The sequence below is a fragment of the Lolium perenne genome, chromosome 6, assembly GCF_019359855.2.
Source record: "Lolium perenne isolate Kyuss_39 chromosome 6, Kyuss_2.0, whole genome shotgun sequence".
Taxonomy (NCBI): Eukaryota; Viridiplantae; Streptophyta; class Magnoliopsida; order Poales; family Poaceae; genus Lolium; species Lolium perenne.
Window position 1 is genome coordinate 32,173,484 of NC_067249.2, and position 26,684 is coordinate 32,200,167.

A 26,684-nucleotide genomic window follows, 5' to 3' on the forward strand; every position below is an offset into this window, starting at 1 on the left:
AGGGGGGCCACGAGGCGCCCACCCCACAAGGCGGCGCGGTGGGCCCCTGGGCCGCGCCGGCCTATGGTGGCGGCGCCTCAGCCAGCCTCCGACGCCCCCCTTTCGACTACTTAAGGGTTTCGACCTAAAAACGCATGGGGGGTTAGACGAAATTGCCAGAAGACATCCAGAACTCCGCCGCCATCGCGAAACTCCGTCTCGGGACCAGAAACTCCGTTCTGGCACCCTGCTGGGACGGGGAATTGGAGGAGATCATCGCCATCATCACCACCGACGCCTCTCCATCGACCATCCATGCTTCCCCCATCCATGTGTGAGTAATTTCCCCGCTGTAGGCTGAAGGGGATGGTAGGGATTGGATGAGATTGATCATGTAATAGTCATAAGATTGTTGGGGCATAGTGCCTAGTATCTGTTGTTGGTACTTTTATGATATTGTTGCAACTTGTTATGCTTAATGCTTGTCACTAGGGCCCGAGTGCCATGATCTCAGATCTGAACATGTTATCAATTCATGATGATATTCATTGCTTTATGATCTTACCTGCAAGTTGTATACACGTATTGTTGTCCGGAGCCCGAGGCCCCAAAGTGACAGAAATTGGGACAACCGGAGGGGAAGACGGTGATATGAGGATCACATGTGTTCACGAAGTGTTAATGCTTTGCTCCGGTGCTCTATTAAAAGGAGTACCTTAATTACTAGTAGATTCCCTAGAGGCCTGGCTGCCACCGGCTGGTAGGACAAAAGATGTTGTGCAAGTTTCTCATTGCGAGCACGTACGACTATATATGGAACACATGCCTATGGTTTTTTAGTACTTGGATACTGTTTTATTACTATCTGCAAATGCCCTACCTTGATTGTTACATGCGTTCTCTTATCCATGCAGCGCCCGTTCATCCATCCCTGTGCCTACAGTATTTTAATCCTGTTGTTTACTATAATCACTACTGCTGTCTTTGTTACACTGCTGCTGATATTTCACTACTGCTACTGCTATAAAACTGTTGCTACTGATAAACTCTTGCGAGCAAGTCTGTTTCCAGGTGCAGCTGAATTGACAACTCGATCCGCTGTTAAGGCTTACAAATATTCTTTGGCTCCCCTTGTGTTGAATCAATAAATTGGGTTTTACTTCCCTCGAAGACTGTTGCGATCCCTATACTTGTGGGTCATCAATCAACGCTCTCTAGCTTTAGTTTACATTTATTATTTACTTGCTTTTAGTTACTTCAAACTCTTAAATATTTACCATCTTAGCAACTTATAGTATAGCATATTTTCAAACCACGGTTTGGGTGCGAACGTGGTTGCGCCTGACAACGCAGTTACGAGGTTGTGTTTATAGTCATTTGCAAAGCTTCTCAGGGTCGAACTTAAATAAATAATATTTGCTGCTACAAATAATGCAACAACCCTGTTGTTGATCGCAGGAACATAGTCATTGGGCTCATATGGCTACACTTTAATGTAATGAATGAGTGTTGGAAGATAAGAAATAATAGAAATTGTTTTCCAATACTTTGAGTTGCATTAGAGGGATTTATGTTGGGGACCAATGATCTAATTGCTATGGTGGGGCATTTATGTCTTAATGATTCCTATATTTGCACATGAGAATGACTCTAGGACCCATCATAAGGGGTGCATTTGCTCATATCTATGGCTACACCTAATTTAGGCTCCGCCCTAAGAGAATGAAACTTGACAAAATATTTACCATGCTGTGTAGAACTTTTAATGCTAGTGAATCCATGCCGTCTCCGGAAACACTTGTCTCATATAAGCACACACATATTTGAGCTTGTTCTATTGCTGCATAAATGATTGAGCTTTCTCTCATCGAGAGCATTTACATATTGCTATTTACTTTCTGCATTTTATTTCATTGCAAACTATACACCCAAAACACAAAAAACAGCTGCATTGTTATTATTGTTTACTTGTTAAATTCGCTAACCAATACTTTCAACTCCTCGACAACCTTTCTTATTGAAAAGTACTACAACTGATCTCGTATACTTGGGAGCCATCAAGACACTTTTCTGGCGCCATTTTCGGGGAGCGTAGCGCTATTGGTAAGTGGTTTGGTAAGGAAGCTTTTACTATTTTTTGCTATTTACTATTTTTCTCATCATGGGTACTTCAAGCCGTGTAGCAGCTTCCACAATCTTCCTTCCAAATGTAATGTCGGTAGCTGCGGTTGAAGCTATGTCAACGAGGAAGGGATTGGCCTTGGCATGGAATCTGTTTCGCTGGAGACGGTGGATGCTTGCTCAGGTGATGAAATCTGGTGGGGCGAATCCTCAGCCATTTTTGCTGATTGTTTGATTTGGCAACACTTATGGATAAATTCATTTTCAAACAGTGCCCAAAAGAAGCTAATGAAGTGGCGCACGAACTAGCTAGAAATAGTTTTTCAGGACAATTTTTTTGTAATTGGGTTGATGAACCCCTAGCTTCATTCTGCAAACTCTTCTGAACGATGTAAGCATACTTTGATCTCGGAGCAATAAGTTTCAAACACACTCTTTTCCTTACTAGGGTACCTAAGGGACTGGAATGTTTTTAATGAGGTGGCTTGCTAGCTTAATATATATTAATTAAAAAAAGATATTCCACTTATATGTATGGTCATGTGCATTATTTCCTTTTCTCTCTGAAGAAAAACTAAAATTCAAAATCAGCAATACAATTTGTTTTAAAAAACAGCAATACAAAATGTGAAAAGCTCCTTTTGTGCCAAAAAAAAAAACAAATTTGGGCCAGAATCTCAGAAGGAAACCCGAAAAGCCCAAATTTGCCATCACTACCCACCTCAACCCTCCAAGCTCTCAAAATTTCTCCGAGCTTTCCCCACATCGCCGCCCAAAACCCAGTCCCCCCGACCAAAACCCTGCCGGCCCCCTTCCCGCCGCCGCCGCCGACGGCGAAACCGCCATGGCCGCCCCCGCCTCCGGCTCCCGCAGGATAGCGGGCACCGAGGTCCCCATCACGGGCTCGGACAAGGTGCGGTGGATCGACCTAACCGTCCCGTCCTCCCCCGCCGCCGCGCCGGCGAGCCCCGCCGACCCGTTCGTCTCCGTGCCCCCGCGCGCCGCCTCCGGGTGCCACGTCGTGTCCTCCGGTGGCGAATCCCAACGATACCTTGCCTGGTGCGTGACGCCGCCCTCACCCCATTGCCTCGTGCTCTACGGAGCTTCTCTCCGCCATTTTTGTTCTGTTTCACCTGATTGCTCAGTTGTGCTACCTGGGCGTCGTGGAGCTTTTAGCTAAGGGGCACTTGATCTTATTGTATAGGTTCGTTAGAACTTTGAATTTCATTGCACGCCCATGTTTGTGTGGCTGTTGCCATGCTTAGAGAAACCCTAGGTTCGTGGTAGTACTAGCTCCCACCTAAGACGCAGACTTGTTTATCGAATTCCTAATACATATTGTTTGTGCCAGTTTACTCTTCTGCATTATAGAGCCTTTTATCATCATATCGTAGTGGAGGCCCAGCCCGGTGCACTGCGTTGGAAATGCACACGAAAATCAGCGTGGCGATGACATGGTGACATTGTCGCTCTGGTAGACTGTAACAACAAAAAGTTAGTGGATAAAATGTCAGTTCTAACTATCTGAGACAAAAGGTCATGTCCTGATAGTCCGGCTCCCTAACTGAAGCGATTGATATGTACAATCTGACAAAGCAAATGAAGATATTTGAATTTCCTACACTTCCTTTACTAGCATCCTGCTACTGACTGATTATGTTGAAATGTACGAATTGAAGAATTTTCGAGACTCATCAGTCATAATGTTATTTCAGCCTGATGGTGAAATGTTTTTTTAGTATTAACTGGCTACTCTCCATCATTACGATATGTTTGTTTTTGAAAACCAGAAAAAGCTATGCTAATATGAGAACTTCACCGGTTGATGTCATATTTATAAAGGAAGATGTTTTCTGTTTGACAGGAGGATTCATGAAGAACACCAAAATGTGCTAGAGGTCATTGAACTCTGTGCTTCGAAGGAGTTCCCAAGCTCTGGACTGCGGTTGGTATTCCAGGAGGCTCTATGTCCATTTGCTTTTATGTGTGAAAGTGAGGTTAGCTTTTATGATATCTTATGTCAATCTAGAACATCAATGCACAAGAAACTCAATCACTTCCGTTGTAATACAGGGTGCCAGGCGAGGCGAATCTGTATATCTGCTATATGTGCTCACTATTTCTGGAGTTGCTCTTCTGTGCAACTTGCGCAGCCCATTTTCCTATGTATCTGGATCAATACTGTCTCAGAATGATGTACTTGAGTTTAGTCTTCAAACTCACACACAGAGTGCTAACGTTACAGCTGTAAAAGCGAAACCAGGGTGTCTAGTAATTGGGCGGCAAGATGGGTCAATCTGCTGTTACAGTCTCGGCAAACTAGCTCCTAGTTCATCAGGCAAGTTTTCTAATTTCAATTTGGAAACTAGCTGTATGTTTATTTTGTTCATATTAAATGAGTTGTAGGATGATTATACCTTATGTACCTCTCAACAAGGTTTTCTGACTGTTTATATTTCTTCTGCTCTAGGTTTCTCAAATGAGCTCCGTGATGATGCTGGAATTGGGCGTTTGTGGACTCTCGTGTCGAGGTACTTACTTTTCTGTCCACTAAACATTGATAGCTCATGCCTGCAACTGAGGTCCACCAAAATTGCTGCTACAAAATGTGTCATCTTCATTGTTGTCCCATCGTCTTCACATGGAGCTAAATAGCTCTCCTTTGAAGCCACCATAGCATCGTAGCCCTAGCAGAACAATTGTGTAGCCCTAGCAACAAATAAAGTTTGTCCAGTTGCTCAATGTACCATGTCACACTTTCTTTTGCTTATCAGTTTGTGTAACATATATGCTTATTTGCTTCTGCAGAACAAAGGCTCTGGGGCCTGTACAAGATATAGACACAGCTACTGTAAATGAAAGGGAGCTGTTGTTTGCTCTTCATTTGGATGGAAGTTTGCGTGTATGGGATATTTCTAGTCACACAAAACTTCTTAATTATAACGTTCACCCGAATGATTTTGAAGGTAATCTCTGTGCCGAGTTTATTTGTTGAATGAAAGATCAAAGATCTTCTGCTGAGCTCTTATTTATGGTATATGGGTTCTTTGAAAGAATTCGTTTTTACTGTTCTACATTATATGTACATTGCATGTAGTGCCACTGTAATACACATGCAAGCAAAAACCTAGACTCTAAAGTTGTTGCTCCTATATCATTGAAGCCACTCTGCTAAAGTTGCATCTGATCTAGAAGCTGCTGGGCATGTCTGTTCGTTGGGATTTGCGAACAAATGGTCGGATGATTTCAGCTGTGCTACTAAAGTCTATCATAGTAGTTAATCAAGTGCGGTAATTACTGGTGATGCTAGCATAGTCTGCATGTTTATTGTAGTGAACTCCATGGCAGTTCTATATGATGGAGGAAAATAAGTACCATGAAGGAAAAAGGGGAAGAAAGTGGGGGGTCCGTGTTTGCAATATTTCATAAGAGTCACTCTAGGTGTGCTTTGTCACCGCCTCAAGTATATCAGCTGCTTCTGCAATATGTGTTTTGTTTTGGCATCATTGCATTCAAACAGGACATGCTTTAAGCTTTGCTTTCATGCATTTCTGAACCAGTTGTTGTTCTTTACCCCTTTCAACTAGTAGTACCTTTCAATTAAACCCTTTGTCTTCATGTTCAGGGCAACCCTCTAGGGTATGGGTTGGTGAGGCTGATGATGATCAAGAGCTGATATCTTTGGCTGTTCTCCATCAAGGCACTATGGTATGCACTTGGTTGTCTGCAATGCACAAGTTTTATTGATGTACCTCTTCATTTGATATATAAACATGCACATATTCATACTACACCCGGGTGTAGTTACACCCACGCGTGTTTCACACAATGTAGGTAGTATCTATCATACCGGAGAGTATGTACATGCAATATGAAGTATATAAGACCATTTGGGCAGTATGTATAGTACTTTGTAGGTAGTATGTAATTTTTTTACACATACTCCCTTTTTTAGTATAAATACACATGTATTTCGGATATACATTGCAAACTATGGGTTCACTTGCAATGTTTTCACCAAACTTGGTTTGAAGTATCTTAGATATAGTGTAGGAACATACTCAAACGGATAAAGTATCATATATACTTCCGTATAGTAGTATATGAGACATGGGTGTAACTACACCCAGGAGTAGGAAGTATTGAGCCATATAAACATATGATATATAAAAATAAGAGCAAAGTTTTAGGTTGTAGTGGTAACTCTGTTTATAACAGACAACATAGCGTTCTAGGCATAGTGTGAATTGAAGTTGGTCTATATGGTGTGCCCATATACCTCCAAACTAAGGCATTGTGCTTCACGAGTCAATTCACTGAAACTTGTAGTGGGATCAGATGGAAGTTTAAGATTTATTGAGGTCATGGAGGAATCAGGAAGATATGTTTATGGTTAGTTGATTTTGGCTTGAACTTTTCTCGATGAGGTGGAGTTTGGAATGCTGAAATATAGTAATTGGTGGGATAATATGCATCAGTAGTGAAACATGGTTTGCTTACAGTTTATTGGTTATGAATTACTACACCTGGACGTCTAGCATGCTAACAAATATCATGAAATTTTTAATTTCCTTTCGGTAAGCTGTTGCAGCAGTTTTCCAGTTCTGGCAGTAGATATTCGATAGTTGATACTCATCATGTCAACATTTGGCTAGATGCACTGATGCATCACCTAAAGGAAACTGGGGCCAACCTTGCAGTTTGAATGTTATAACTTTGCTATGTTTTCGTGCTTATGTTTGTCGCTATGATTCTTTTTTTTGTTTATCCTGGGGTGTTTGGTTAGGCTTACTTTTGCCTTTTTGGACTCCGGCTTATAAGCCAAAAAAGCACCTAAATAGGTGCATTTGGCTTTGGCTTTTGGCTTATACCATCATGCAACAATATCCAGTCAAAAGCCAGCGCTGCTGAAAGTAACTGGCTGTTGCATTTTCAGTTGCAAAGGTTCTAGCTTGTGATCTTGTTGCTGTATGTTTTCTCATCAGTATTGCTGGAAGTAACTGACTGTTTGCATTTTGACATTGTAAAGGTTCCAGCTTGTGATCGTGTTGTTGTATATGGCTTCAGTTTTGGTGCTGGTGAAAGGTTCTTGCTGTCTCCTGAACCTTTGGTTTCTGCTATACCTTTGCTGGAGGTAATCAAAAGCATCACTCGTCCTGCTATTCCTTCATATTATTTGGTCATCCTGTCTTGTAAAGTATAGGAGGAAAATGGCATTAGGACTTTGACTGCCATAAGACTGGACAGCTTCTATCACATGCTGTGCACTCCTATGTAGCTATTTACCACCCATATGGATTACGGAGGAATCTCCTGGCTCACTATTTAATAACTTCTGCAGTCAATTGAATCTCGCTTAATGTGCACGAAGGCACAATACCCTCCAACAGAAAAATAAGACATACCAGCATTTAATAGCTTGTACTCGTCTAGGGACCACCATCATACTTCCATAGTTCTTGTTTAATACTTATTATTGGCAATGCCATCAGTAAATTTGAATTCTATTTAAAATTAGCTGGAGATTCAGCTTAGGACTAGCAAGTCCTGGTACTGTGGAGTTTAAAATTGTTGTATGCATGTTCCTTAAGGACAATTTTGTTGAATCATAATTGATTTTGTTACTGGAATATGGTCTTCCCAAGTTTAGAAACCAACTAGTGTAGAATGGCTTGTAGCAACTTATCGTAGTTCAGCGATTATGTTGGAAGGTTGAAGGAGCTAATCCTGCCCACCTGTTGATGGATACTGCCTTTTACTCAGGGGAAGCTCGTTGATTTGAAAATAAGCACAGAAAAGCTTTGGATTCTTAAAGAAGTGGGACCACTGCTGTATGAAATAGTGCAGTATGACTCTGATGGGTAAGTCTGTTGTTACTTCATTTGCTGTCACACTGACCCCTTTTAATCCTTCAATTAGTGGTTATTCTGTCTTGTTGCCTCATGAACTAAATAATTGCTTATTCAAATGGCATGATCAGTGAGGAAATATGTTCATATGTGCTACAAGAAGATGCTATCAGTGAGCAAATGTTCCAAAGTTCTGAAAGTGCATTGGATGATTTGGTTTGGACTGCTGATTCAATATTCTCATCTATGAAGGTAAATGTAATTCTCTTAAGGTTATTCATTGTTCTGATACAACCTGGCATGTACAGATACATGTCTCTGTTAAACTTAGCATTTATGATAATGGCTTTCTCTGTTTCTCAGCTTCAATTTTGAGCTTGCCTTTTTTGGCATTATTGTTAAGTTTCTTGTGCTCCACTCCATTACATTGCTTTATATCCTAGTGCACGTTAATTTTGAAGTAACTCCAGAAATTCTTGAGAGATCTAGTTGTTCCCAAGTACCAAATCTTATACTTTGGTCATAGCAACTCTAGATATTCCTAAACATAACAATCAGTTTCAACTATTAAGCCTTATCTGTAGATTCACAGATTTAGTGGCAATATAGATTCACAGGTTTAGGGTTTAGGGTTTAATCTAGGCACTATAACTGTTTACTGTTACAGTTTCTATATTGTGACAATGGTTAAAAAAAAACTATGAACTGCCAACTATGACAAGTGAGCTCATGTAGTCATTTGGTAATCCACTATTCGGTAGCGAGTTTTGAACTTGTCTTTTCAGATTATATCATATGTTCATCTGACATATTCACATGAACAGAGTATTTTGATCTATACTGTAGAGCTCTTTCTTGTATTTTAATCCTCTTATTTGTGCTATGTGACTACGTGGGGCTCTTTAACGTTCTTAAGCCATTTACTTTTCTTCGGTATCTGTAGGAGCATAGTTTCAGTTTTATCTCGTCAATGTTTCTGCGGAGGCTGCTGCAACCAGGAGTGAACCACTGTTCTGCTCTTCGTGAAACCTTACTGGAGTATAAAAGGTTTCTATCTGATTCGGAGTTCCAGTCATTAACTACTAGTGGGCTACGGAAAGAAATACTATCCATTATAGAACACGAGGTACTCTGTTTTTCTATTTGCTCTTTGAGGCCTCCTTACTTCTAATCATACTTTATAGCTGAATTTCAATAACCCCCTTTTTTATTGTAGGGAAGTTCACAGTCCGCAAGTTCTACTGCTTATCACTGGAAAAAGTTTTCTGCACGGTATCTCCATAAATGGTGCGCTAACAATAGGCCATATGGGTTGTTTCTTGATATGAACCGCGAGGTGTTTGGTTTAGTTAGAAAGGGTTCATTTTCTCTCTTCCGTTGTTTGGAGGGTGTGGAGCAACTTATTTATGGTATGTTTCTATTCTAGCATTCGACATCTCTTACTGAATTTTTAACTCATTATTTACGAGGGGATACTAACTAGCTTAAGATATCAGGTTCCTCTGATGAACTGGGAAATCTTGAAGGCCTCGAAATGAACTTATTTGATGATGTATCTGATACTGAAACCCTTATTGAAGTTCTCAGGTGCATGGGCCATATAAACCATTTGCTTGGGAGGTCTTCTGCTGCAATATATTACGAGTCCCTCATCAGTTCTGTTGTATCACCAGATGAAATTGCTTCTCAGATATTAAAGATTCTAGAGAGTGGTTTTAGTCCTCAATCTTCGTCTCCCCTCATTACATTACTTGGAACAGATGCTTATGTAGAAAGAAGGCAGATGGCCCACAAAAGCCAAAGGAAGTTTTCTGTTGAGATGCTGCTATCTTTCCATAAGTTGCAATCAAGATCCACATCCTGGTCAGCAGTATTTGATGTGATCGAGAAGTTCATGAAATGTTTGAATACGAAGGTCACCATACAAGAGCATGAATTGAAAAGACTTTGTAATGTAAATTCTACGATATTGGTTCAGGCTACTTCACAGGTTGCAAGAACCATGTTTGAGTCTGCTTTTGATCTATTTCTGTTCCTCAGTTATCTGGTTGGTGTTGGTGGGCAGGTATGCCATGTTTTTTCAATCTTAACATTTCTGTCTCATGTACTTATGTTGTTCTCAACTTTGCCACCCCTTGTAACTACTCTTCCTGTCACCAAAAAACCCTCTGCTAACTGCCAAGTACTCAAGTGACTGCCGTATAGTATGAAGATACATAGTACCTCCATTCAGGAATTAACAGTGTTCTACGAAACCTGTAATAAAACTTCTCAAACTTTGACTACAAATATATATATATATATACATATATTTATTTGTCATTAAAATATCTTTGCAATATATGAAGTCAAATTGTTTTACTTACATGTTTGTACAAAAAGAGTACCGGTTAAAATTTCATATTGGGGACTGGCCATATCCAAAATTTCGTCTGTTCTTTTAACATAGTTCTTACTGAGACTATGAGCACACATGCTTGGTTCTCAGTTGTCTCGCTTCTAGTTTTCATAAGTTGGTCAGCACTCTCAGTTTTATTGGAAGATGCCAAGTTGTTGGCTTGTTATCTGATCATTGCATCAATCAGAAAGACATGACAGGTTATCATGGTCACCCTGTCAATCTTGTGCGCATATTAGTTAGTTCACTGTTGAATTCAAAGCTCACATCCCAACCTTTTTCTTGAGAAAACATGTCAGGTCCCGACTTCTTTTTAGGAACACATCACATCCCAACTTCTACCATGCGCTAAATGGTTCGGGTTAATATATGCTATTTTCATGCTCATTTCAGCATTGGTTTATTGTAGAGGCTATATCTATTATTTCCTGAATCTGTTGGTCCTTCTGTTGTTGAAGTACAAATAAATGCTTTCTCACTGGTACATGCTATTGCGAAGGTAAACAATATTTTATTGCTTCCTTTGATAAGGATAATTTAATTCCAAATCAGGTATCATTGCTGCAAAGCGATGTTTCCAGGATAAAACTGAAGTTGTTTCCAATGATTCAAGACATATTGGGCCAGTGGATTGTTCTCCATTTTGTAGGAATTTCACCAACCACGCCACCAGCCATGGAGGATTTCAGCTATCAACTTTCTTACCTCCAGCTAGGTAAGAAATGCCTAAATGAAACATATGTGTTCTTATTTTTGGTTTTTGACATGCCAATTTTTTTATTGGGGCCTTTCCATAACCATTATATTCAAATTTTCTATTTTATTACAAAGTAATAGCTAACTAAGAAGTCCATTTAAAAGGACTATAGGTATGCCATTTGGTATTCCATAGTAAACCTGACATGCGTGTAAGTTTCTTTGTGTAGTGGCTGTGGTGTATGGGACAATGCACACCCTGGCCTTTAGAGATTGGGGAATCTGCATTAGCAAACTGCGAATTTGGCCAAGTAGTCTACTAGTCTTGCATTTGCAAGGGATCAGAAAAATGTCTCTTGTATCCATCTAATGATTGAAAGTTGTCTGCCATGTTTGTGTGACTGTAGATCAAAATTGAGGGCCAGGGTTTCACCTTGTTTTGGCCCTGATGGAGATCCAATGTTCTGCGGTTGTTTAACTACAAATTTACATATGCAGAAAAAATATAGTTCTGTATCTATTAATTAATATACTAATAGCACATTCCACCTCTTTCCTCTTTTGATACTAGTACAATATTAGGCATGTAATTCCCTGCAAATTCTAAACTAACGATCAAATCTTTTTTGTGTTGTAGTAAACCTTCAAGTTTCAACTAATATTATATGAATAGGAAATGATGAGATGACTTGGAGCATAAACCTTGTGGATAGTTGGCTAAGAAACTAAATATTTGGTGTTTTTCCTAATAATTTTAGTGGGTATTATTTGTATGTTTTGCTTGCAAGGGAATAGCTCTTCATTAGATAGTTTCTGCAAGTAGAGGCACTGTACATTCTGCAAGTAGGTTACAGTTTGCTTCCTCAACTTGTAACTTTTGCAGTTATTTGTGTGTTATAAATATTTATAGTTTGTCGCTTTTCAAGTATATTTTCCAATCAAGAAACTCCATTAATTTTGCCTATCTTCACAGGTATAGCTGATGAGGTATCTTTGCACAGAAAGCTTGGATCATCTGATTTTACATTGGCTTGTTTGCTTGATTTTCCTAAATCTGCTGAAGGGGATCATCTCTCAGCTTGTTTTCCTAGTACAGCCGAGGTGATCGACTTGGTCAGGCAATTTATCAGTTCGATTATGTGCAGAAATAATTTTGATCATGCAAACAGCTTCTTGGGTTCCACTATAAATCTGGCAGCAGTTTTCGTCCGACATGGTCAATATGAAGCTGCTCAGGTACCTTTTCTGTTTATACTCCTGAATTCATTATTTATATTTTCATTACTCATAAAAAGTGCTAATTCATCCTTTTACCTTTTTCTCTCCAAAAGAATCTTCTGGGCATTCTTGATACATACTTGAACTACGCGAGAGCATCCCAAACTGACCAGGATACTGATATTGCATGTTCGGCTCGCCTACATCTCAATGGATTTTGCCTTTTGATGCTTGCACATGACGAAGCAAACATAGTTTTGAGAGAATCCAGGGTCCATGAAGCCATCAGATGCTTCTTCAGGTACTACCTTCCTGATATGCTACTTCTTAGCGGATGTACTCTATGGACTGTACTGATGTAAACATGTTTCCAAATGGAACATGTTTCATGATGATACCTGTAAAACAACAAGGAAATCTTTATTGCCTGTGATGTTCTTGGTTGTGAGTTTGTAATGCATTATCTTATGGACTAGGTAAATTAATCTAGAACTGAGGAACCACCAACTATTAGTTTCTCTCATCAGATCAAATATCAATGCCAGGATCACCTTGTGATGAAAATTGCAGCATATTATTTAGGGTTTGGAGGGGAGGGATGGGAATCCAAAATTCTAAAAGGAAAAGTTTAGGAGAAAGTACTAAAAGGAGAAAAACCATCATGAGAAAGATGCTTGAATTATATGTATATCTAGTTTTATCTATTTCACAGTGCTAATATCTCATGTTGTATTGGCTGACTTATTCGATGGTGTTAATGTGGTGCCTATGGAGAATAACAGAGCTGCATCTGGGCAAGAAGCTCCAAAGGCGTTGAAGAAGTTCTCTTCAGAAACAGGGTTTCAAATTTCCGGTGACATCATCTTCCTGAACTTGCTTGTAGTATATTCCATTTCATTCATATTCGCATATTCTAACTTCTTTTGGAATCTTTCCCAGGGGAGTGTGAATCTATTTCCTTATGGAGGCTTCATTACTACGAGTGGGCAATGCAAAAATTTGAGCAGAACTCCATGAGTGAGGGAGCATGCCAGTTTGCTCTTGCTGCTCTTGAACAAGTTGATAGCATTGTTGATTTGGACAATGGAAGTGAAGTTGAGGGTCTCCCAGAAACTGCACAGATGATTAAAGGACGACTATGGGCCAATGTATTCAAGTATAGCTTGGATTTGAAAAACTTCCGAGATGCCTATTGCGCTATAGTCTCAAATCCAGATGATGACAGCAAGTATGTCTGTTTGAGGCGTTTCATCATAGTTCTTTGTGAGCTTGGCGAGACTAAGGTTTGACCTTGTTTGTTTAGCATTTTTCTTCTAATGTACATTATACCTGTTAACCTGCCATATAGAGCTTGTAGGTTGGTTGTTGCATGTTCAAGTACACCTGACTGTGTCCCACATTCTATTCTTAAATTTGGTGCAATGATATCTTATTTTGGGTTTGTCCAATCAGGTCATCTGTAATGGTGAGATACCATTTACTGGTTTGTTGGAAAAAGTGGAGCAAGAACTCTTCTGGAAGGTTTGTGCACATAATTACCAACTTTAACCCCAAATTATCCTAGTACAGATGTTCATTTGTTTTCGTTTTATTTGCCAGGCTGAGCGCTCAGATGTATCTTCTAGACCAAATCTATACAAAGTCCTTTATTCATTTGAAGCCTATAGGAACAATTGGAGGAAAGCAGCTGCATACATGTACAGGTATTTTGTTAGATTGAGTAGAGAGGGGGATGCAGGTGGAAGCTGCCAACTTTCTCATGTATTACAAGAGAAGCTGCATGCTCTGTCTACTGCTATCAACTCGTTGCAGCTTGTTGAACCCTCATGTGCCTGGCTCGATTCAGTTTGTGAAGCTGACGATCAAACTTCACCAAGCAAAAAGCCTCGTAATAATCTTTTGATGGAGAACTGTATGTTCACCTAAGCTTTCAATTCTGCTTAGCTTATCCCTGTCAACAACAATGTGCTTGATTTAACATTTATTTCCTGTGTACAGCTGCGTTTGGCACAGATTCAGAGCTCTCCAGATTGCAGTTTTGTGTTGACATCGAAATTCTTGAAAAGGAATATACATTAACAGAAGCACTTTATATGCTTAACACTGTAAATTCTAGATCCAAATCTCACGGTGCGCTCCCAACGAATCATGCAAAACTGTTGTATTTCTTGATTTTGAAGATCAATATCCTAACAAGCTCCAATTTTTGTGGTACTGCAGAAAGCCATTCTATTGAAGCCCTGACGGACATTCTTATAAATGAGAATTTGTATGACCTGGCATTCACCGTTGTACTGAAATTTTGGAAGGAGTCAGGAATGAAAAGGTGAACTGGAACTCTAATAGACAACCTCTTTTTCCGTTGCCTTTTTTACTTGCAGCCTTGTATTACTAGATTATTGTTCACCACTTATACTTCTTTGATTTTATCTGACTATATATGTTGGTTACACTTTTCTATGGTAGAGAATTGGAACGTGTCTTTGCAGCCATTGCACAGCAGTGCTGCCCGAACAGAGTAGGCAACTCAGGGTGCGTTTAACTGTATATTTTGTGTTCTGGTTTCTAGAATTAATTTTCATCTAATTGACACTTATGGTTATCGATTATAGTAACTGCAGTATACTAAAAAGGACTTCTGATCTTATTACAGGAGAAATTTTACTGACCCCCAACAACTGCTACTGCTACCTTCTTCTGAGGATGATGCACGGGATGGCGGTAGCAAGACCATTGCTGTGGCCCATCAAGTGCAGGGAAGTTGCCAGTGGGAAACTCTTGAACTATATTTGGTATGTGCATTTTCGTTCTTCCTATTATCTCATTGGGCACACCTTCATTGCTTTCAAATGAGCTTCTTTCCTTCCTTCACTATTAAGAAAATTTCACATGGAACTTTGTTTTGTTGTTGACCACTTAGAGCCACTACCAGTCACTGGCATCATTTGCGGAGCCAGATTTACTGGAATATGGGTGTACAAAGTTCAAAAGCACTATGGATTTAGCTTGTTGGTTTGGCCAAGACGAGTGAGCTAGCTGTTTAGAATAGAGTTAGGCCAGATAATGGGTGTTCATTTGTACACCCTTGTTTAGCTGTGGCTCCGCCCATGACTGGCATAGTGAGTCGATGCTGCGACCCACACCCCTGGTCCGTGCGTTCTATGTCAGATCCCGATGTATTTCTGTCAGAAGAGTATCCCGAATGATGAGACGAGTCGATAGGATGGTCTCGAGGAAGAGAGAGAAGCCTGTCAGCTGCCACCGTCGTTCAAGTCGTTACCGTTGCTGCAGATATGAAATGGTCATGTGAGATCGACCATGGATGGCTTCATTGGCAGCAGTGGCGGACGCAGGAAAAAAATTGTGGGCGGGCACACCAAAAAAAAATTGCCTTTTCTAATTGTGATAAAAGTTTGCCAAAGGAATAATACATAAGACTAATCATTGTCGACATCGAAGTTTAATATATACACACAAACACACACATATATAGATATATATATATATATATATATATATATATATAGATATATATAGGTAAATTAACTGGTGCTCCATGGTGCCCGGGCACCATGCGTAGATACGCGTATTTTTGCTTTGTAGTATACATACCTGAGGGTATAGATATATATATAGAGTGGCATTTTGTAGCCCGGGCTACATGTAGCCCGTTTTTTCAAAAAATCGAAAATGGCACTTTATAGTTTCAAAAAGTTAGGAAAAAGAATTCTGTAGGTAGACAATGATGTACTCTACGACTGTGAAAAAAAAGCAATACGAAAGATTCAGTATTTTGGGCTGTGCAAAATTCACAAATCCATGGATCTGAAAACGTGAACAGTACAGATTTTGCAACCTCCAACATTTGTCAGAATTTGTCATTTTTGTGTAGCCACTAATATAACGTTTTTCATCCTGAAAATTTGCACAGTAGTAGAGTACATCATTGGCTAACATGCAGATTTTTTTTTCCAGATTTTTTTGAAACTTCAAATGTTGAATTCGAATTTCTAAAAAAATAGGAGATGTGTAGCTCGGGCTACGGTTTGAGTTTTCCCATATATATACATCAAATATGCACGGTTACAATATAAATCGATCAAAACATGTGAAAAGGCTTACATGATGGAACAAAGCATGAATAGAAAATTAGATAACTATATTTCTTCCCTCTAAGGTCTCGCATTTTCTGATAATTCTGGGTGGCCCACGGCCCACGAAAAGCTTAGGGGTATATCACTTTTTTCCCAGAATTCTGGGTGGCCCACGGCCCACCCAGCCCGCCCCCCGCGTCCGCCCATGATTGGCAGGGCCTCTAACTGGCCTGACAATGACGTCAGACTGGGGTTGCTGCGGGTCAGGCAGCGTGCCTCTCACATCTCCCTTATCTGCTTTCTCTTCTATGTGTGGGAAGAAAGTCGTGCTGGGGAGCAGGGAGCAGACAGTGTCTGTTGTGTTCTGGAGGGAAGAGAAAAATTGGGCCAAGCAAAGTCCAGCTGCCAAATTATTCTCCTTTTCTTATTCTTATTCTTATTTCATTTTACTTCTCCATTACTTTTCCCAGTAGGTGAGATTCTCCTTTTGTTTCATTTATATTTTATTTTTCAAGAACACTTAGTACTTAGTTCTGTAACTGGGTCATCTACCTTGATTCATTGGCGTTACGTTCCTCGTTCAAAACTAGCTCCTCAATGAACACTACCTCCTCTTGTGACCCCAAATATTTACCACAAAAACCTTCTTTTGTATCTTAGTGGTAACTATGATCACTGCAACAAAAATGAAAAGCTCCCACTTTTGTGCTGCTGCATCTATACAATAAACCTCCACCTGATGTAGTTTCCACCCAGTGACCACCATTTGTTGGTTGGTAAATGTTCTGTCAGCAATCATAACTGGAAAAGATGCTGTACTGGAACTTATCTTTGTTACCAAGAAAACAAACTGCCACCTGCTTAACTTGTGGCTGTACTGCTAAACTTGCTTATATGTTCTTGCTGAAACTAGGCCAAGCCTTACGCGCTAGTAAAACAATTGTATGCATGCAGCTTATCCATGAATTGCACTTATTACAGTTATTTTATTTGCGTCCTTATTGTGCAGGATAAATATAAAGATTTGCATCCGAGGTTGCCTGTCATTGTTGCTGAAACACTTCTTTACGCTGATCCTGAGATTGAGCTACCTCTTTGGCTGGTTCAGATGTTCAAGGTGACTTCTGTTGTATACCTATTAATTCGGTCAACTCTATTGTTTGATTGACCACTGACCTTTGGTTTGGTTGCTCGTTGTATCTTTAGACTACCAAGGGTGGAAATAGGATGATTTCATGGGGAATGTGCGGCAAAGAGGCAGATCCAGCTGCATTGTTTCGTCTGTATACAAATTATGGCCGGCACGCAGAAGCAGCCAACTTATTGGTGGAGTACCTGGATTCTTTTGCATCATCGGTAATTGATTGACAACCTGAAATATCCAAACACCAGATCTCAGTGAGCACATGTTGACATTTACGTCCTTTGAAATCTCCTCTTTTTCCAGAGACCGGTGGACGTGCTCCACCGCAAAAAGATGTCTGCCGCCTGGTTTCCGTACACCACAATCGAGAGGTTTTGGTGTCAGCTTGAAGAGATGCAAATTGCTGGCCATAGCGCCGATCAGTGTGATAGACTCAAGAAGTTGCTGCATGGAGCCCTGATGAAGCACTTGCAACAAGTTAGTGCATCTAAAGTAAAGTACTTCCAATTCTGGCTATATCTGGTGCTGATTCGATTTTGTTTGCGTGATATTAGGTGGTTGTCGATTCAGAAGACGTGCTGTCATCCGTTGGAGGGGGTCAAGGAGTGGAGAGCCAAAGCAACTGAGATTTTGTTGGTTATGGATTAAGCAGCCCAAGCTTTGTTGTATCTTGTATGTAGGTCCTGTATTGTTTTGTTTTTTTCCTGAGAAACGTAGGCTCTGTATGGTTGATATTTTCTGCGAGACTCAGCTCCATGCGTATGTGTGTATCCATAGAAATTTAAGTGTAACGACCCAAAATGGTTCGTATGGCTTAAGGCAATACAATTTTGAACTGAAACAGATTTTCTTTCCCCCAGGTTGCATCAGCTGATGCACTTCATTGAAATTTGAAATAGTTAAAAGTACGTAGTAAATAAACATAATTGTCAGTAACTTGGTCACAACAAAAATTCTGGCGGAGATGCTTTTGGCCCCTTCTTCGGAACAACAAAATATTTGTCGAATTAATTCATTGGGCGTGATATGTGGAGGGTGTTGAATTAGTGAATGGAGCGCATGACATTGTCTTCGATGCTCCCGAAAGCTCTCGTCTCCACCGCTCACCCACCGTTCTTCTCCAGATCCGGGCCGGTCGGCCCCTCCCTGTCCCTTCTCCGGCGTTTGCCGGCGTTGTGGTGGGTGAGGGACCCCTCCCTGTATAGTAGTAGTTAGTTTTAGGTCTAGGTTTCGGCTTGATGCTGGTTTTTTTGTTTTGGCTCCATGCCTGTTTGGAGTGAGTTGCTGGCGCTTTCGAGCGGCGCCTGGCGGCTCTCGGTGTTAGCCCTTCTGGTTCTGGCGACGGGGTGCTATGGGTGGCCTGAGGGTGTGACGGCGACATCTCCTTCTAGAATAAGTTCGCGTTTGTCTTGCGGGCTCGTCTTCTCCGGTCAAGGCTCCAAGATTTTTCTTTCTCGCCATGGTGACGTTGAGGAAAGTATGCTTGGCGTTCTTGGCTGCCGGTTGAGGTCTGCGGCTGGGAAGCTCGGAAGCTTCTTGTTGGAGGGCATCAGCGGTGGCCCTGTCTTGGCTGCCGCCTTCTATGGTCATAGGGCGACCCCTCTGTCCTTTGTCGCTGGTGTTAGTCCAGCGGATGCGGATCTTCAACCTCCAGGCTGTCGTGCCAAAGCGGAGGCCTTTTAGCTCCATCACCGTTGGCTCCCGGAGCTCCATCCCAAGTGGTAGCGTCCCCGGCGATGGCGTTCTTGGCGGTGGTGAGATACAGTGGTGCGGTGGACAAGGAGCTGGACCCGATTGCTTTCTCAGTTTTAGATCTAGGGTCCCCAGTGCAAATTGGACGGACTTGGTTGTAATTTCTGAACTTCTTATGGTTTGTCTTGTAAGTTGTAACTCCACCGCTTTTAATCAATAGAGCTTCTCGGTCCTTCGGGACCTCCCCTGTTCAAAAAAAAAACATTGTCTTCGATGACATCCCAAAATTTCTTGAAGAAAATACCGGTAAAGGCATCTGGTCTGGGTGTTTTATCGGAGGGCATTTGGTTAATAGGTTGTTGGACCTCCTCCATGGAGAAGGGGGCGTCCATGCCCACTAAGAGCAACTCTAACAGTGACTAAAAAATTGAGCCGGAATTGCAGCGAGAATACGAGTCCAGGCCGAAAGAGCCCTAGAATGGAGCTCGAACTCGCGGCCTGGTTCGTAAAATGAGTTTTGGGCCTGAGAATGTGGACGGCCGCTCCGTATTTATACAGGGCACATGGGTGAGTTGGGTTCCAAAACCCTACTCCCCTACCGCCGCGTTTTCGCTCCACCTCCGGCGAGATATTGGTTCGTCGTCTTCGGCTTTTCCGCTCCGCCGCCACCACCCCTTCCTCCGCAATGGCACGCGCAAGACATGCTGGTAGGGGAGGGGGCCGAATCGGTGGCGGAAGATTGCCGCTGCGTCCGCCGGGTGTGCGGTCGGAGGCAATCCTCGCGAGGCGGGCGCGCTCCAACGGAGCTTGGAAGCGGGCGGCCCGGAGGTGGCCGCACAGGTTCGCGCGCGCGATGGGGAAGCCGAGGCGCCGCCCGCCGGCTCGTGCAGCCCGCCGCTGCCGCCGCTTCCACCGCGCGACGATGGCAACAAAGACGACAAGGAAGATGGGCCGCCTCTCACTTGCGGGAGCTCGGCGGAGGCGACGCCGTTCGAGGTTGTTGCACTCGTCCTCGCATAGGCGTCGCCAGCGCGCGAAAAACCCTCCTCCGCCGCTAGTACAACCCTGGTGACAATCCCGTGGCTAATTTCGTAGTTTTTGGGATCAAATTAGCGAGGGGGAGTAGGTTTAGTTAGTATTTTGATTATTATGTGTTTGGTATGTAGCTGGATAGGAGCAAGATTTCGTTTCATTTCGCATGGATCATCGGTGCAAATTTTCCCGCGACTTTTGATTTCCGTTTTTCAGTTTGCGTTTTTTATTTCTATTCTGCGCGGCGACTAAAAACATTGAAACTGAAATATTCGGGAGACCGAACTCCTTGTTTTGGGTTCTTGTAAGCGTAGATTCTCCCAATTGAAGTCAAGATTCCTGGTAGAGGCTCTCCCCAACGCCGAAGCAAAGTTGTCATGGATGATCTCCTTTTGCGCATGCTCGGTGACCCAACCTGGTTGCCATCTGCCTTGCACCACTTATGAACGATCTCGTCTCGAATGTCATCAAAAGGAGTATCAAAGACAATTTCATGTATGTGCGCAAGCTTGCAAGACGCCTTCAAAAAAGTAAAATTCATCGCTCCTCTTCAAGCTTGACATCAACGAGGCATTTGATTCCATAATTTGGGACTTCATCCTTAAGCTTCTCAAGAGACATGACACCCAAGTTTCGATATTGGATTGCCGGGTTGGTCCACTCCTCTTCCTCCAGGGTTCTACCTCTCCGCCATGGGGCCCAAGGCTGACACGCCATTGACCGAGCGATTCTAGCCCGGGATTGTGCCCAAAATCTCCCGCTCTGTTGCCCTATGAGGAATCTTCCACGTCGACGAAACTCATCTAGGAGCGTTGACCCTCGACGAGGGAGTCGTCAGAGGTGCGGGATTGTGCCAGTGACGTAGGAGCCGGTGTTGACGTCGATCTTGCAGAGATCACACGTACCAAATGCGTTGGAAACTCGATACAACAATCCTTCACCACATTCTCTTCCTCCTTCAGGCAACGATCATCGATCACAGAAGAGGTCGCATCGAGAAGGACCAGACGACCCGTGTCATGTTGAAGGATAACGTGTTGAATATAATTGCCTAGTTCTTCTCCATAAGATTGATCTTTTGGTTGAACTTGCTAGAGCGTGCAATTCCACATGGTGGCAGAGCTAAAAAACAAATTGAATCGAAGGATACACGTCTAAGACCTATGCGAGATCTATAAAAATAAGCCCACCGGCCTAGACACGAGGGAGGTGCTGAATATGATTGCCTAGTTCTCTACAGAATCGGTCTTTTAGTTAAACTAGTTAGAGCATGCAATTTTAGGAAAGGATCCGCGTAGGTGAGGGTGCGATCGCCAGCGAGAATAGATACATAGAGCGCCGGCCAGCGACCGTCACAAGCGTAGCGAGAGGCCATTAGCATCGTTGCTTGCAGAGCCACCCCATAGGCTAGGAAACAGAGCAACTACCCGCAAGGCTTTGGGAGAGTAGGACGGTTCTGAATAGTAGTATGTAGAGTATTAAAAAAAATCGGATTTGTTGTTTAACATATAAAGGATTTTAAATTTATGAATTAGAAGAGAATCTGCTAACATTAACAATTTCGTCTACCAGATACCACATGCATGCAATAGTTTCGTTTTTAGTTACCTCATGTTTTAGAGTCAATATTATTAGAAAAAAACATAAAATTTGTTTTCATACTATATCATTTGGTATTATAGACGTGTCTTTTTATTTGTTACTACGCACTTGGTCAAACTTTAAAAATTAGAAACTCAAAATAATTAAGAAAATAGAGAGAGAGAGAGAATCTCACAAATTACCTGACGCCACACACGAACTTCATGATCTTATTTGTTTCCAGGCAGCTAAGAACACACATCTTATTTTTCGAATTCGTCCTTTTGCACGTGTCCTTCAATCTGAATCACTTGCTCAATTTCGTTAAACAAACTTGCATTCACATCACATCTCGACTTGTTCCTCCATATACAGAACCACGAACTCCTTGAAAACAGACGCTATGATGGTAACCACAATAACGACTAGGGTTAGTAAGCAACCTCTGGAAGCGAGAAATGACCCGGCAAATCTCGTTTTACAAGAAGGAACTTGAAACTTCGACGTACCCTTCAAAGTTTGAATCATACACTTACGTTGACCTTTTTCCTCATAAAAAAAGTGGTTGTGATGTAACCCTGTGCAATGCACTCTCCATACCGACAACTAACCAAGCACCACTCAAGAAAAAAAAACTTGGGATCTCTATGGAAACAAACATTTCATCCTTAATGATCCATGCTCAGGTCTAGCTCGAAACTTTATTGTCAGGATTCAGATCGAAACATGACTCGCTACACACCATTCAGTCTAGCAAACAACATGAACCATTAGTGAGCTAAAACAACATCTTAGGGTTTAGAGTTCAGGTTTTAAGGTTCCTATCGAGACGGTGGCCTTGGTCTCCTCTGCAGCGATGGTCCTATGGGGTAGGGTAAACTGGGCGGCGACCTAGAGCTAGGTGGGAAGAGATCGAGTTCATCAATCCGGATGGATCGACTTTGAGCAGTGCGGAGTTTGATCTAGTTGCCATGTCGGGGCGACGGCACCTGATCTGGCGCGATCGTCCAAGGTCTGCTAGCATCCCCTGTGTAGCGGGGCTCCGAGGCGGCTGAGTCATGCGACGATGTGGCTTGCATGCGGCATTGGCACTGAGTGGTGTAAGTCAGGGTGACGGCCCAGGAGCCGGAGGTGCGTGTTTACCGCGTTGTTGAAATAGCATCGTGTGGACGGCGGGTTCACTCGCTCTTGTGTGTGTGTGTGTTTTTGGCTCAGCCTCATAAATAGGGCAATGTATAGTTTTGGGGCCTGATTTTTCTTATGTATTGGGCTAAGTGTTTTCATCTACTCCCTCTATCCCATGAGAGTGGTCTTAGATTTGTCTAAACTATCTAGGTACATCTAACTTATATGAATCGCCTTGCCCTCTGTATATAGTTCCGTTTCTAACTAAGGTACATTTTTTAATTCCATATACTATGTTTTAGGTTGAAGCACATCCATCTCTGTGAACCGAAGGGAGGTAAACTATCGACCCATTCATACGTAATAAGAGAAAATAGTAAAGCTTAATTGCTGCGGAGCCAATCTACCTGCACATGAATTTAACCTCAAAAGTGAACCATGCAACCAAACACCTCACTTTACATTGCAAAGAAGTTCTCACGAGCACGAACAGAAAACCGAGGCAAGATCCCACTTCATTGATCTGCAAGGAAACTACTAAAACTAATCCTAGCTAGTATCGTACCGCTCCTCTAAGAATCTAAGCTCTTATAAACCGAGGTATATGTTGACATTTACGTCCTTTGAAATCTTCTCTTTTCAAGAGACTGGTGGGCGTGCTCCGATCCGCCACAAGAAGATGTCTGCCGCCTAGTTCCCGTATACCACAATCGAGAGGTTTTGATGTTAGCTTGAAAGAGATGCAAAGTGTTGGCCATAGCCGATCAGCGTGACAGGCTCAAGAACTACCTGCATGGAGTCCTAATGAACCACCTGCAACACGTGCAACTAAAGTAAGACAGTTCCAATTCTGGCCATATTCGGTGCTGATTTAATTTCGATTGCAAGATACAACCTCGGTTCGAAAATAAAGAACTCAACTTTGTCTAGATAGATTGTGTCTGTAGTTTTTTTTTAGACGGAAGGCTCGAGCAGAGCCCGGCTTTAAATTAATAAAGCCCCAACGGCAGAGTACAAAGCCCACAACACCAAAGTCATACAACACACGAACAACAACAACCGGGCAAGACCGCCCCCAAACTGAAGCACAAACACGCACACACACAAGGCCGGAGGGTGCCCCAACACCACCGAAGCCTAACGCCGGAGATACAGGGCCACCAGAGGGTCGCTAGACGCTGTCGTGGTCTCTGATGGTCGAATGGAGAGTGCGGATCCGGGTGACCGCCCACTCCACAGCTTCGCGGTCCTTCTTCCTAGCCACTAGCTTCCACACCTGCAAGTACATAGACATTTTGTATAGGGCATCAGCAGGTTGGCGGGGGAAGACCCCGTCAATCGAGAATTTGTTCCTAAGGTTCCAAAGCGTCCAAAGCAAAGCAGCACACGCCATCCCAAGGACCCGCTTGGATTGTCCCTGTTGAGCGTGGAGGAGCCTAAAGATATCCGCGAAACACGAAGGGTTCCAAACGCGGGTGAGCAGTTCCCGAACTGCACTCCACATGAACCGAGCAAGGGGACAGTCTGTAGTCTAAAATGCGTCTAGCTACATCCATATCTACCAAAGCTGAGTTAGTTATTGTTGAATGGATGGAGTATATTAGGTAATGGTAGCTCTGGATTACACCGACCAAGTCCCCCCCCCCCCCCCGTATATTGTATGTATGTCATGTATTTTATGTGAGTTTTTTTTTTGCGAGATATTGCATACACTCGTGTTTGTAGATGGAGTGACACTCCATACGATAAGGCCATCTCCAATAGAGGACTGCAAACATACACATGTTTTTTGCGCGGCCTAAATGGCCTAATGTCTATTCGTTTTTTGATCCGCACAACTGCACTTATGGACCAGAATTGGGCTATATTTGCATGGGGACGAACAACGTCCCCGCATCCGCATGTACGGCCGCCACATGCATGCATGCCAATTAACAAGGAGAGAATGGGGCGGGCTCCGGTACGGAGTGCCGCCAGCAGAGCTGCGCAAGCTGGAACGTTCATGGTGTGGGCACTGCTGTGATTGTCAAAGAGCTCCACGACTTCGCGAAGCTATATGCCCCTACCGTACTGTGTGCAGTGGAGACCCAAGTGCATAAAGTAGGGGCAGAAGGCTTGAGACACACTGTATAGGCTATGACAAGCCTTTGCGGTCAGTAGTTGTGGCCCTAAGGGAGGAATTATTATTTTCTGAAATAATGAAGCAAATATTGAGATTTTACCATACTCGATCACAATATCATATTGATGCTATTATTACAGAGAGGGGGTTTGATCCTTGGAGACTCACTTGTCTGTATGGGGAAGCCAAAACTTACCTACGTTTCAAAACGTGGGATATGCTGAAATTTATAAAATCGTCGTGCTAACTCCATTGGATGTGCATTGGTGATTTCAACGAAGTTTTACATCGATTGGAATATGATGGAGTGCAGGAGCGCAGCCTTGCGCAAATTGGAGGGTTCCAAGAGATGGTAGATTTATGCGAGCTGCGTGACCTAGGTTAGAGGGCCGTAGTTGGACTTATGAGAAGATTACTGACGGATCTTACTGTTGGGTGCGTTTGGACAGGGCTTTGGCTACGGCGGACTGGTGCTCCCGTTTCATCGACAAGTCTTCACACACAGCCGCAATCAGGCTGCACTACCTCACCAACACCTCCTCATCGCTTTATCCCCGAAGCGTAACCCAACCCGACAAACAACCCATATCGCGCCGAAATGGTCGTAGATCGAGCCCTACCATTATCGCAGTGTCTCCGCTCTAGGGGTCTCGCCCACCCTACGAGCGCAGCTCAGCCCACCCACACTGGATGCAGCTGGGGTGCATCCTCCGCTCCGCTCTCTTTGTCTTCCTCGAAAACATGGCTTCACCCAACGCCCTTCAAGAAGGAAGGATGGCATCTGCGGGTGTCACCGCGTCGGTGCCGACGAAACCGATAGGGATTTCTCCCGACCCTCGCAACCTCGCCTCGGACGCTCCATCGTGCCCGAGAGGTTTGTCACAAGCTGGATGCTAAGCTCTTCTCCGATGGGTTTTACTATGTACCAAGCGAGTAGATATTACTCCAGGTTGAAGGGCAATAAAACTCAAGTTCAGAAGTTCATTTCCAAGAAAGAATGAAAGAAAGGAAAAAAGGCAGAAAGAAAGAATGCAAAGGATATGCAGTGTTTTCCTTCCACATACATGAATCTATGTTCTGGTTAAAGAACGAATGAAGCCCTAATCCTAGCCGGATTTCTCTGATTTGGGTTTTATCGGATACACGGAGCTCTGCATTCAGCGGGAAGAATGAGCGAAGGGAAGTCCTAACCCCACGCAGATCTCCTCGAAGCGCCGGAAGAATCCCCGTCGTTTGACGAGTCACGCTGGCGAAGCACAAGCGCCTCCGCCTGCTGCTCCGCGCGTCGCAGCCGCTTGGCCTGCGGCTGATCGTCCTCCAGCGGCTGGGCCGCTGCGGCTCCGAGGCCGGCTCCTCGTCCTCGACCTCCGTGGGGGAGTCCTCGTCCGCGTCCGCCAGCAGCGGCTCCGCGGGCGGGGTCCGCGGCGTCGAGCGGCTGGGCCGCTGCGGCTCCGAGGCCGGCTCCTCGTCCTCGACATCCTCGGGGGAGTCCTCGTCCGCGTCCGCCAGCAGCGGCTCCGCGGGCGGGGTCCGCGGCGTCGACCGGCTGGTCCGCCGCGGCTGCTGGTCCGCTGGGGTGTCGTCTTCGTACAGCTGGTGCTCCGCGGGCGGGGCCCCCGCCGACGAGCTGCTG

General features: G+C 43.2%; 1 protein-coding gene across 1 annotated transcript; it reads left to right on the forward strand.

The window, feature by feature from the left end:
• The first annotated feature begins 2,833 nt into the window (after nucleotides 1–2,833).
• Nucleotides 2,834–18,342, forward strand: LOC127308391 (nuclear pore complex protein NUP160). The gene is made up of 27 exons (XM_051339198.2): nucleotides 2,834–3,159; nucleotides 3,965–4,097; nucleotides 4,174–4,438; nucleotides 4,571–4,631; nucleotides 4,909–5,066; nucleotides 5,726–5,808; nucleotides 7,130–7,234; nucleotides 7,864–7,961; nucleotides 8,081–8,201; nucleotides 8,893–9,075; nucleotides 9,166–9,358; nucleotides 9,446–10,014; nucleotides 10,900–11,062; nucleotides 12,017–12,279; nucleotides 12,375–12,562; nucleotides 13,044–13,114; nucleotides 13,201–13,544; nucleotides 13,714–13,782; nucleotides 13,861–14,173; nucleotides 14,260–14,391; nucleotides 14,482–14,587; nucleotides 14,728–14,793; nucleotides 14,915–15,053; nucleotides 17,365–17,472; nucleotides 17,562–17,711; nucleotides 17,803–17,976; nucleotides 18,054–18,342. The coding sequence occupies exons 1-27, from the start codon at nucleotides 2,945–2,947 to the stop codon at nucleotides 18,123–18,125; spliced, it is 4,542 nt and encodes a 1,513-aa protein (XP_051195158.1). The 5' UTR covers nucleotides 2,834–2,944; the 3' UTR covers nucleotides 18,126–18,342.
• Nucleotides 18,343–26,684: the final 8,342 nt, after the last annotated feature.